The sequence below is a fragment of the Barbus barbus genome (assembly GCF_936440315.1).
Source record: "Barbus barbus genome assembly, chromosome: 50".
NCBI classification, from domain to species: domain Eukaryota; kingdom Metazoa; phylum Chordata; class Actinopteri; order Cypriniformes; family Cyprinidae; genus Barbus; species Barbus barbus.
In genome coordinates, this window is record NC_136728.1 from 11198174 (window position 1) to 11210918 (window position 12745).

The 12745-nt window shown below is 34.2% G+C and overlaps 2 protein-coding genes across 3 annotated transcripts; one reads left to right on the forward strand and one right to left on the reverse strand.

The window, feature by feature from the left end:
* Window positions 1-116: 116 nt before the first annotated feature.
* Window positions 117-5268, reverse strand: LOC306868530 (troponin I, slow skeletal muscle-like). Its single transcript, XM_079414742.1, has 7 exons — window positions 5011-5268; window positions 3676-3705; window positions 3419-3460; window positions 2673-2804; window positions 2490-2579; window positions 819-992; window positions 117-715 (listed from the first exon to the last, which is right to left on the reverse strand). Exons 4-7 carry the CDS (start codon window positions 2775-2777, stop codon window positions 629-631), a joined length of 456 nt encoding a protein of 151 aa, XP_079270868.1. The 5' UTR covers window positions 2778-2804; window positions 3419-3460; window positions 3676-3705; window positions 5011-5268; the 3' UTR covers window positions 117-628.
* Window positions 1326-12705, forward strand: LOC306868527 (interleukin-17 receptor A). 2 transcript variants are annotated; one of them, XM_079414737.1, is made up of 10 exons: window positions 8351-8501; window positions 8593-8617; window positions 8718-8861; window positions 9032-9156; window positions 9414-9537; window positions 9739-9902; window positions 10049-10123; window positions 10218-10287; window positions 10448-10573; window positions 11479-12705. In XM_079414737.1, exons 1-10 carry the CDS (start codon window positions 8361-8363, stop codon window positions 12510-12512), a joined length of 2028 nt encoding a protein of 675 aa, XP_079270863.1. In that variant the 5' UTR covers window positions 8351-8360; the 3' UTR covers window positions 12513-12705. The 2 variants fall into 2 exon arrangements, with proteins under 2 accessions (XP_079270864.1, XP_079270863.1); XM_079414738.1 differs by lacking the exons at window positions 8351-8501; window positions 8593-8617 and adding an exon at window positions 1326-1492.
* Window positions 12706-12745: the final 40 nt, after the last annotated feature.

Genomic DNA, 12745 nt, shown 5'->3' on the forward strand with positions numbered 1-12745 from the left:
ACAAAGCCTGTGGTAACTTAAAAGCAGTTATGCACTTGCAAGGTACACAACCAATGCATTTCAAAGACAGCGTTTGTTTTGCAAGGGAACTGCACAGTGACACAATGTGTTTCTTTGTCGCATGGGGTCATTTAATTTTGGAATGCCATTACATTGCAGTTTTTACTTTCAGTAGCATAGAAAGTGTTATAATATCTGACATCTTTTATTCCTAAACATCACTATTTCACAACATTGAATTTGATTCATTTCCAGTCTGATTATAATTTTCATGCGTATTATTATTCATATTTAACATTTCATACACAAAATATCAAATTTGGTTTCAGACGCATTGAAACACATAATCTGTCCACAAATTGCAGCAAAGGACAACTGGTAAAGACAAACAAAGTGCTAAGATCACCTACTAAAAACACTTAAACCTATGCACATTATAAACAGTTTCTGTATGTTTAATTGACATTATTATCAAATTTGTACAGTTTGGATTTTCTTGCTTCCATTTATGTTAGAAGCCTTCTCGTCTCTTGTCACAGAGAAGTAGAAAACAATGTCAACCTTGAATTAACAAGCTTGGTAGGTAAATGTGCTGGATGTCAAGTGACAAGTTTACTTTGTAACGCTTTTATTGTGCTGCATTAAACAGCTTCTTCCTGCCCTCCATTCCAGACATGGCCTCCACATTCTTACGCCAGTCAGTCACTTCTTCTTTCTATAAATGGGACAAATATAAATATAGGTTTAGAATGAGATTTGATTTATTTAAATGATGAATAAATTTATGCCAAATGACTAAAACAGATAAAATGCATTACCTTCTCCTCTTCTTTCTTTACTGTCTTCAGGTTGGCTTTGAAATCTGCCTTTGATGACATTTTGGATTCAGTCAGTGCATCGAGCTTGGCATCGTTTGACTTCTTAACTCTCTTCAGTTTGGTTCGTTGCTTTGCACCCTTCATTTCCCAAATCTTCTGGGTCAAACACTGGATCTGAAATGGACCACCATGATGGTAACTATTGAATCAATTGTTTTGATGTCAGTTTTGTATTTATTCATTTAAGAGAAGTGTTGTAAAAGTAATTATTGGGAAAAAAAAATCAATTATTGAAATAAAGCTTAAATAAAATCAATATAAATATTAGATAAAAAAAAAACTTTAAAAACTTAAACTTTAAAAACTTAAAAACCATAAAAACTTAAAGCTGCAGTCCATAATTTTGTCTCTTTGTCGCCATCTCTGTTTGAAAACCTGGAATTGCAGCTCTGTGCGGAATTATCTTCTGTGTGTGGGGTTGTGCTCCGGCACAGCTGCAGCGCGGATGAATCTGATGTTTTGAGGAGCATGTGTGTCAGTCTATCAGTCACTGCACCGGTGTGGAAACTGTATTTAGGAATCACAGATTCTAGCCTACGTCCTGGAATATATGACCCAAATAAGAATTTTCACCGGATATTGTCATCTGAACAAGTAAGTAACAAGCCATGTTTGTTCTGACCAACTGAGGAAAAAAGCATGACAATAAATCGCGCTACCATTGGTGATTAAATCTAACGATCAGTTAGCTCATATCACATCTAACCATGTAAATTATTATTATTGTTATACTTTATTCTCAAATTATTAATATGAACAACATCAGCATTACATGACTATGAGTATTGTATTAGCGAGTAATTTCAATTTCTCTACAGTCTAATCTAATTGTCATACCGTTTGAATTTCATATTAAGAAATTCTTTTAACCCAAAAGGCAAACTATGCTCCCTTCGAACTGGTTTTCTTTAAAATACAAATATTGTGTAATACCAGGCTATCTGTAATCAGAAACACATTTTAAACTGGAATATAATTTAATTTCATTCAAATGTGTTTCATAAACACATAATCCTTTCTGTATTAAAATCCACCATAAAAATTATACATTTAATTATTTTAGCTGCTGCGAGAAAAGGCTAAACGATCCTCCACCTGCAGGATCCTCACGTGCGAGAGCCTAGTAGCCGGGACAACTTCTTTATGTTTACAGACGTGACGTAATGACGCAGTGCCATGCTCGAATTTCCCGCGAAAACCTACCCATACCACTCAAATTAGAAAACATTATTATAAGCTAACCGTTGTGAATCGGGCTAAAGTAAGGTGATTGTTTTGAACACTGGCTGGTTATATAATTTCTCAAATATTGATTTCTGATAATTTTTAACCCAAAAAAGTTACGGACTGCAGCTTTAAATTAGAACTGTTGCCTCCACAGCTAACTGAAATAAATACGTTTAAGTTGAAAGTACTAAAATGGCTAAAACTGAAATCTAAATAATTAAAGATTCAAATAATAATAATAATAATAATTGGCAAAAGTACAAAAACTACCAAAACATCAACTAAAATTCAAATAAAAAAATGTAAAAAAATAATGAATAAACTACTACTTAATCTTTAGTTTGTCTTTGTAAAAGTGGTCACAAAGCATCACAAAACCATTACCTCGTTTTCATTTTTAGCCACTTTAATTTCAAGATCGTATCGAACCTCATCAACAACATCAATCTTGCGGTGAAGCTCTTTGCAAAGTTCCTTAAAAAAAACAAACATTGAAGACATTCATGAATACACTGCATATTTATTTCTGCATGTTGCTTGTGCAGAAATGTGTATTCAAGAAAATACCTGGAGCTCCTGTGCCGACAGACCAGATAGTTTGAGAGGAGGAACCCTCTCATTAAGAGCCTCATCCCTCTCTCTTTTATTCTGCTCTTTTTCAGCTGCCAGCATAGACGTGGCCTTCTTCAATAATTTGCTCTGCAACATAACAGTACTGATATGTAATAAAGCTCCAGAAGATTAGCACATAGCGCAGCACACTGCTAACACAGCCAGCTGTTTCGTCATGGATTCTAGTCTTGCCTTTCATATTCATATGTTCACTAACCAGATCAGTATTACTAAAATTATGACATACCGTTGAAACGTTTGGGGTCAGAAGGTTATACTCACAAAGACTGCATTTATTTGATCAAATTACTGTAAAAACAGTGCAGAAAAAATTCTATTTTTTTAGTTGAATGTATTTTAAAATGTCATTTATTCTTGTGATGCATAACTGAATTTTCAGCATCATTACTCCAGTCTTCAGCGTTTTCATGATCCTTCAGAAATCATTCTAATATGCTGATTTGCTGAAACATATCTTGTTATTGTTGAAGACAGTTGTGCTGCTTAATATTTTTGCGAAAAACTAATATGAAATTTAGATATTTGGTAATATTATAAATGTCTTAACTGTCACTTTTGATAAATTGAAAGCATCCTGGCTGAATAAAAGTATTATGCTATTAATATTAATATGAATGAATGTCTTTAAAAAATAACTTATTAAACAGTGTATTTTATTAAAAAACAAACAGACAACTTACTTTTAAGAGCAGCCGTCTTGTGGCAGTATACTTAGATTTTTTCTGAAAAACAATACGAGTCATATTTATTCTCTCCGAATTATTTTTGAATAACTTATGAATTATGGTATATCTTCCCAAAACTTACCGGTCTATAACGATGAAGCACAGAGCAATGCGATAAGAAAAAAAAAGAAACACCAAAATGCATTAACAAAAGACATCAATAGAGCCACGCTACAATTTTAATAATAATAAGGCTGTCAAAGTATACTTACCCTTCAGACATTTTTTTTTCTGTATAGACGCTGAAAAGAAAAATGTTTTATAATTGTAAAATAATTTAAAAACACATGTGATAACATTATATGTTGTATTAAATGGAAAAAAGGCAGTCCATGAATGTGATCCTAAATGTTTTTCAGGTGATGATATCATTCAGTGTGTATGAATCTGTGCGTCAGATTTGCGTCGCTAGGAAACATTCTTACAGTCCACACATAGAACATAGTCTGGAAAGGTGACGAGTGCCAAGTATTTGAAAGGCGGAGGAGTCACAATGTAGAGGAAGATTTAATTTGGGGCCCTCGTATCAAAGAAGACCGCTTATATAAAGCCCTAGTGCCAAGCACTCTATCCGTACCTATTCATTGCATTCGTACCTGTTGTGCCTGATAGTGTTCCCAGTCTGGCTAAATTTGAACATTGCTGCCATTCTTTTATATGGCCCAGTTTCAAGCTCTAGCCTTGAACTCACTACACTCGATGCTAATGCTTTCATACGGATCCTGGCTAGAACTCAGGTTTTGGAAAAGATAGCTGTTATTTCGAACTAAATTGTCAGGATATTTTTAGCATTTTGCTACAAAAAAAAAAAAATGCACTGTTAATTTTTTTTAATGCATTTTATTTCCAATCCCCTCACCCCAACATTTAATTATTGGCAGCCAGAACTCAATTTTTGGAAAAGATAGCTTTTATGCTTTTGATTTCCAAAAAAGCAACATCAGAGTTCAAAAGTTCAACATACAAGTTCAGAGCTCAGCCGACACAAGTTCAGAGGCGTTTTCTTGTTCATTTCTCACCAGAGCGAATTATACATCAATTTTTTTTTTTTACTTTTGAGTGCTTAAGTGCAAGACAAACCATCTGAGAACAGATTTCATGATCTAATTGGTTCTGCGAGCCAAATCTCTGGCTAAGTCAAGAACGTTGGATCTTGTATCCACACTTCTCCATGTCTAAGATAGCTGCGAAACAGCTACAGTACAGTATTTCATAACATACATTCCTTAAAGTTGACACAAGCAGCTTGTTATGGAAATACATGGCGCTGTGTTTGCTAATCCCTGCGGGGAGCCGCAGTCGTGACACAAGAGAATGTAAGATGTACATGCATGCATTAAACATGCATCCATCCTCCAACAAGGTGTGGGTATGATTATCTTTGAATGTCCAAATGTGTGCTGTAAATCTACAAGCGATAAACAGACCATACAATACAAATTCCCTCAAATGTTAGCAATAAACCCAATATCCTTAAGTATTTATGACAACATGTGTGGGTCCATTAAACTTGGTGTAAACATGCTGTGAATGCTTGCAGGACTTACCTTGAACTAGGAGGCGATCAGGGCAGGATGAGTTGTGTGGTGCCGTCGAAGAAGAATAAACGTTATATGTTTTTCGTGATGGATTTATGTGTTGAATCCTGCATGTGAATGGCTCACTAAAATAGACCCCCTGTTACGTCCCTTGTACTCACGTGTGCAAATATCTGGGCAATTTGTTCTCCACCTTCCTCAATGGCATTTGCACAGAGCGGGGTGTGTATGTCCTCCAGGACAGGGACATGCACATTTCCAAATGACACACACTAGTGCAGGGGTCATGCACTTAATTCTTTATCTGTTGTGCTAGGAGTAGTAACTTGCAATCAGGCTTATTGTGGTTAACTTAAACTAAAACGATTCAAAATACTTTTTTGTTTAAGCTGAAATAAATATTAGATTAAAAACCTTTTTTTTTGTTTTTTAAATGTTGCTTTGGCAACTTACTGAAATAAGTTTAAGTTAATACACTCCACTTATTAACTTGAAATACATACAAAATTACAAAATCAAGTAAACTAGAAATAAATACACATGAAAAGTAAATGTTTATAGTTTTATTAAAACTAATAAAAGAGCTAAAACTAATAAAAATGGCAAAAGGACATATTACAAAATGATTCAAACTTAAAATATAACGCTGCTGGTAATGAACATTTTAAAGATTCATTTACAGATATGTTCATTTTGACTTATCTGGAAAAAAAAAACCACTTCTGCATTAGGATAAAATTAAACTGATAACACTTTACAATAAGGTCCCTCATTATATAACTACATTAATTAACATGCACTAACAATGACATTTTTATTCACTAATGTCAACAAAGATTAACAAATACCATAACAAATGTATCGCTCATTGCTAGTTAATTCATTAACTAGTGTTATCTAATGGAACCTTATAGTAAAGTGTTTCATTTCATTGCACTGTAACTTTGTACATTCATAAAATAAGATTATTTTGCTGACATATATGATTTGTTAACTCCACAATTGTAATAAAATGTTCTCCTCGTAAATGCTAAAGTTAACTGGCCTTTTCATTAACCTGCGTGCCTGTTTGAGGACCATAAAAGCAGAGTTCTTCAAGGCTATGGAGCCCGCGTGCCGTGCAAATGGGGTGAGCGCAGATAGTAACTCATGTTTACTTGTTTAGAAGGGACTGACAGCACTGTCCTAAAAGTCTGAAGGTTTTAATTATAATTCAAACAAGGTCGTATAATTATAGTGCGCAGCACTTAAATCTCATTCTAGGCCACAAAAAGCAACTTATGTGAACATAATAGCATAAAGCGCTCAATGACAATGTGACACTGTAGTATTTTTATGAGATTTTATTAAAGTGATGCTGACCTTTGTGTGCTGATATGTTATGTAGGCCCAGCATGTGACTAATTACAGCTTCCAGTGATGATACTGTGCCATGAGTTTTTACTGTGTGACAGAATGAGACGGGGGTTTTGCAAGCGCTTCTCAAATCCTCTGCTGACTGCTGGCATGTAGTGGTGGTTATCAGCAGACCTTGTGTAGTCATTTTAGTGGAAGTTTGCAGTGTAATGAAAGTGTGATATGTAATGAAAACTAGCATGATTCTGTGGGGTGTATTTAAAGTCTCTGGCTGATGGTGTTACAATTCTGTATGAAAATAAAATTTACTAGAATGTAAGAAGACACAACTGCTGTTTGAAGACATATAGAAATATATATATATATATATATATATATATATATATATAATTCTTTGAACTGACATTAGCCCTCTAGTGGTAATAAGGTGATTTGTTTTGCCAGTATTTTTGACTTTTATACGTTTTGCTGAGCCATTTGCTGTTGGGAACAATTATTTATTATTCTTTATAGTCCTTTTATACTACCATTCAAGAGTTTGTGTGTGTGTGTGTGTGTGTTTGAAAGAAGTCTCTAATGCTCACTATAGCTGCATTCATTTGAAGCAGTAATATTGTTCTATTTTAATGTATTTTAAAATACAAAGCTGAATGTGAAATCTTAAAATGTTTCAGGGGACCTGCAAGTTAAATTTTTTTATTTATTAATTTAATTACACGTTTTAAGTTGCAAACATAGTTTTGTAGAGTTCAGTTGACATAATAATGTTGATCGTTACATTAATGTAATATCGTACATAATTTAAACTCAAATTTCTACGTTAATTGAATTTCTTTAAAAAAATTAAGTTGTTTTGTTAACTTTGGAAATTGGGTAGTGGATTTCTAGTTCCCAGCATGCTTTGCATCAGACTTGATAAGGAGAGTAAATGCTGAAATGGGAAAATGAAGGGAAAAACATGTTAGTCTGTAATGCTGTTATGTTTGACATTTAAAAGAGTTTCTGTTGTTTTGAAGTCTTTGTGGTTACCATTGTGCTGAAGAGTAGACCACATGAAGGTAAACACAACTCTGAGCTAACTGCTAGTGACAGGTAACATCTTATTCTTGCTCTTGTTCATTAAATGTACATGCTAAATATGTTACATTTAGCATGTGCTATGATGGCTGTAGATTTGAGCTAAGAAACAGAAAAAAGAAAATATAAATTGGTTCCAGGCCCACAAATCCCTTAGTTGGAGACAACTTTTTTTTTTTTTTTTGAGTAATCAATATAAAAATGTGTTTATGTTACAAATTATTGAGTTCTTCTAACTTAATGTAGTTTATTGGTTGAACATAATTTCATTAGAAGCTGTCAGAGCTAAAAAAAAAATAGGATGAAAAACTTTTGCGTTAATAATTCTTTTTTTATTTTTGAGCTAACATTTTTTAGAGTGTATATTTTCGTGGAAACTGTGATCATTTTTTTTATTTGTGTGATTTTTGGCAAATGGAAAGCTAAAAAAATAGCATTTATTTTATATTATATATATATATATATATATATGTGTGTGTGTGTGTGTGTGTGTGTGTGTGTGTGTGTAATGAATGGATTTGTTTAAATGTGAATTGTTTGCTGGTGAAGTATAACTTAAATTTATCTAGTCCTGTGTTTCAGTAGTAGAAAATGAAACAAGTAGGTCATCTTAGATCTTAAAACCAAATTGCTTTTAAAACTTTGAGTCTAACATCCAACTTAGCATTAAATATAACAGTTTGACAAATGGCTGAGAATAGAAGCTTTTTTAGTTGAATGCATTGCATGTGTAGTTAAAGGACTTGATTTTAAGATAGACTTGAATAAAAAGATAATGTTTGTGAGAAAAGTGTTATATCTTCGTGTGCATCAGGCTCAGCTCCTCCCCTTTATCAGATCTCCTGGTTTCCTCTAAGTACAGATAGAATCTAAGAAAGCCATGAGAGGATGTTCGATGATCTGTCACATCACTTATAAAGCAGCGTATGTCTGTTGCAGTACAAGAGAAAACATTAAATACGATGGATGTGATTTTTGTCTCTCTTTTCTCTCTGCTTTCATGTGTCATAATGAAAATCTCACCCCTGCATCTTATTGAACTCCCTCCGATGGAATGTTCTCAAAAGGTAAAGATGCTGTTTGTTCCCTTTTATCCATTAACATTAATGTTATTCATTTAAAAACAAGTTAATTTTTAATTATGCTGTTTTCTGACAGGGAGTAAAATGCAAGGTTGATGTAGGCAAGTATAAGTTGATGTCTTCTTTAAATTGACAGTAATATGAATTTTTTAAAGATGACTGTATCAAAGATATGTTCATCAAATATTTCTTTGGTCTTAGGTAACTGTTCAGATGAGGGTTGGGTGGTGCCACGGTACAATGCCCCAGGCTTTCCTGCTGTAACCGCAAAGGTAGCATTCAAGAAGGATGACAGTGGACAGTTTGCACCAGTCCTAAACATTACATGGAGCCAGTTACCAGATGGTAAGACATATGATAACGTGCACAAGAATATAAATTATTTAAAAATAACCAAATCATTTCAATCAAATTGCCTTTTTGACAGGAAATGTACTTCCTCTAACAGAACCTGTACAGATGGCCGGCGTAGTTATCTGTTTAAAGCATTTTTTTAATTAAATTATTTTCCTCAGGGAGGATATTCACTCTCAAAGGGACTGAAGTGCTTGTGGTTGAAATGTCAACAAATCACAGCATTTGTGTTCGTTACATTTTCCGTAACACACTATTATCTACAACAAACCCAGGGCTGGGCAGGGTAAGAGTATTAATGCTTATATAATCATATATCCACTGAAAAATTGTTCTCTAAAAAAAATTACACTCAGAAATTGCTAGTAAATTTCACTAATGCAAAAAAATAGCAAGTAACGCATTGAATTAAACATGAAATATTGAAGTAGAAACATACTTCAATAATCTTTATTTACAGATAAAAGCAAGCTTTTTATAATGTGCTATGCAGTGTTATTTACACCATTGTTTCAGCTTTGTCTCTTTCATTCATCTTTTTAGTGGACATTTTCTTTGGACAGAATTGTGCTCATCCCTGACTTTAAATACCAGGTATTTGTAACTAATTTACCAAAGCCAGACACAGGGCTTTGGTATCAAACAATAACCAACATCACAGTTCCAGGTGAGAATGAATTAATAACGCAATCATACAGTTGAGTTTTGATGATTAGATATGTAGCAGACGTTTAATCCAAAATGATTTAACATGCTTTGGAAACATGGAAAATCTTGTCCTATTGGGATCATTCTGAAGTGATGTAAAGTGGTGTCAAATTCTTAAAAAAAGCAAACTGTTGTTAGGTAAATCTATTTGTAATTTTAGAGCGCATTTGGGATACGAAGGTAGAATGGTCAGTGCGAAAGGGTAAAGAAAAGGGTGACTTGGTGATAACCATAGAATTTCAACCAGAAGAGTTCTCTGACAAATACAAAGTCTCCATCTGCAGTCCTGACCTTCAACCAGAACCGTTTCACATTGTCATAAAGGTACTTTTAATGTTCAGTATCTAAAAGACTCCACAGTGCCACCTGTTGTGTGTTCCATCATAAATATATATAATCATATATAGCATTAATATAGGAAGCACAGACAATATTATGTGCGTGAATGCTAAATTAATTCTGTTTTTAAGGATAATGAGCCATTTCTGAAGGTTAATTTCATGCTGGAAGCATGTCGGATAAATCACTGCAATTTGGAATTGGTGGTGAGTACTGTTAAGAATGTTCAGTTGTATGAGGATGTTTTGTTAATAATTTTTCTCATATCACTAAATGACTAAAAGATGCCCTTTTCAACAGATTCTACCACTGTCTGTTCAAAGCATGAATAACTGTCTGGAATACAGAAGGAAATTTGATATCTGTCCCTGTATGTATTATACATTAACAATAAATTGCTTGTGTGTTTTTAATTAGCCAGCATTCAAATTATGATACACAGCAATTCAAATGTTTTAATGTATGGTTCATTTGACCTCTAGTTTGTTTTATTTGGTAGACTATTGTCTTTATTAACATTTTAATGTCAGTTCTTCCAGGTGCTCCTGTTGTTTTTATCATTTTGGTGACACTGGGGCTGTTGTTGGCTTCACTGGCAGCTGCTGTTTGCATTTTTGGCTGTATTGTATTTTTGAAGAACAAGGATTCACATAAAGGTCAGTGCAAATAAAACAATCAAATAAATAAGCACATAACTTAAAGTTGCAATGAAACAGAAGTAGCGAAAAAAGAAAAAGTGTAGAGCGGAGACTTGACTGTATGCATCATTTGTTGATTGTTGATTGCATTTCTCTCAAAATTGCAGGCAGATATGCTGACTTTAATGGACTTTCGTGATTCAAATATATATTTTCTATTCTAGTAATTAGATACAGTCTGGACTGCTCACCCAGTCAAAAAATGTGTGCACGTGAAATACGGATTTGAGAAATTGTATCTGAATGCTTCCACTATAAACAAAATTGTCCGTTAGGGGTGACTGACACAGATTGTGTTTTGTATTTAAAAATGCAAGAAAAAATAAACCCCAAGTGTCTGAGTTGGGGGTCTGTCTGTCTGTGAGAAAATATGGCAGACGAAACATGCATTTCTTTAAATGAATGATTTTCTTTTTCATTTACGATAAAACTATACATTTACAATAAAAGCCAAACGTTGCATGTACAAAATATAATAGTATTGTACAATTATGATAAATTATAGGCTATAACAATTCGATTTACATGCATAAATTGAACCAAAAACACACCCAATGCCCAAAGTTTTTATTCATCTTTATTCCCCTTTTTTCTAGTTTAAATTAATGCAGAAAAGGTACATTACTATCTTGATCCAAGTTATTGAAATGCAATTGACATCAAACAACTTCCCATCTCTTACCAGGAGTACCTGATCGCAACGATAGTGTAATAAAAGTCAAATATAGGCTATACATTGTAATATACATTGTTCTGTAGTTTTCAATTGTTTTGCTGAATCTTTCACTCACTCTTTATTATTTCAATACATTTTGAAGGTTCCAAAACTTTTGTATCTTAATAATAATCGTAACTTTTGACAGAAACACCCTCCTCAGACAGCTCAACATGTGCAAAGGGCAAACTAGAGTGGAATCCCATTCACGAGCCTAAAAGGGTCATCATCATCTACTCTATGGACCACCCCCTGTACAAAGAAATCATCTTGAAGTTATGTGCCTTCATGAGGGCTAAATGTGGCACAGACGTCACTCTAGATCTCCTGGACTCCGCCTGGCTCAGCACAATCGGCAGAATTCAGTGGCTGGATATACAAAGGGAACGAATCTCCAAGTCCTCAGATAAAGTCCTGATCTTGTGCTCTCCAGGTGTACATGCCAAGTGGAAGGCCATGTGCGGTGAGCACAAAGTGAGACTGAAGGAGGATGAATGTTCACCCATAGGAGACATGCTCACGCCGGCTCTGAGCCTCATTATACCAGATTTTGTTCATGCTTCATCTTTCCACAAGTACATGGTGGCTTATTTTGATGACGTGTGCAGTGAGGATGACGTTCCAGCACCATTCAACGTCGTGGTGAAGTACAAACTCATGAAGCACTTTGAAGAACTTTACTTCCGAATACTGGACATGGAAAAACATGAGCCGGGACAGATTAAGTGCATTGAAGGCATTAGGGAGAATGATTACTTCAACTGTCCATCAGGACGAGGACTTCGGGATGCTATTGAAGCTTTTAAAAATTACCAGCTGAAGAATCCAAATTGGTTTGAAATGGAGCTTTTGGACACTGATGATGAAGAAGAAGAAGAAACCATCTTGGAGTCAACGTTTCCTACAGACATTAACTATAGCTCTGTGACTGAATGCTATCAGCTGTCTGAAGAGCATAAAGCTCATACATTTGTCAGTATGATTAAGTATCACAATGATGAACATGTTTTAAAGTCTTCCATCGCAGAGACAGCCATAATACTGAGTGAGAATTCTTCAGTTCTTACCACAGATGTGCATTACAGTGGCTCAGTACAGAGTAGCATTACAGCTATTGATGTAAAAAGTTTAGCAGCAATTAAACCTGTGGCACAACATGCTTTATGCTTACAGGCTCTGTGAAAATGTCTGATTTATGCTTGACATCATCAGTCTACTGTAGATTACACTTCTGTTCTGTTTATTTCCTTTCTTTATTTTTTTTAATCTTTGTTTTTTTCTATGCAGTTATAAGCTCACTTCATTTAATTTGATTCTACTCAAGCATGTTCATTTATTTACTTACACAGTAAAAAATTAAATGACATAAAACATTATGTGAGATAACTCAATTTTCTGGCAACTTTATCAGATTA

Excerpts from the sequence above, each read along its gene's own strand:
- LOC306868530 (XM_079414742.1), bottom strand. The coding sequence starts at position 2,777 with ATGCTGGCAGCTGAAAAAGAGCAGAATAAAAGAGAGAGGGATGAGGCT. Across the intron at positions 993-2,489 it reads TGGCTAAAAATGAAAACGAG|ATCCAGTGTTTGACCCAGAA; the intron begins GTAATGGTTTTG and ends GGTCCATTTCAG. Across the intron at positions 716-818 it reads TAAAGAAAGAAGAGGAGAAG|AAAGAAGAAGTGACTGACTG; the intron begins GTAATGCATTTT and ends TCCCATTTATAG.
- LOC306868527 (XM_079414737.1), top strand. The coding sequence starts at position 8,361 with ATGTCTGTTGCAGTACAAGAGAAAACATTAAATACGATGGATGTGATT. Across the intron at positions 8,618-8,717 it reads AAAATGCAAGGTTGATGTAG|GTAACTGTTCAGATGAGGGT; the intron begins GCAAGTATAAGT and ends CTTTGGTCTTAG. Across the intron at positions 10,124-10,217 it reads ACTGCAATTTGGAATTGGTG|ATTCTACCACTGTCTGTTCA; the intron begins GTGAGTACTGTT and ends CCTTTTCAACAG.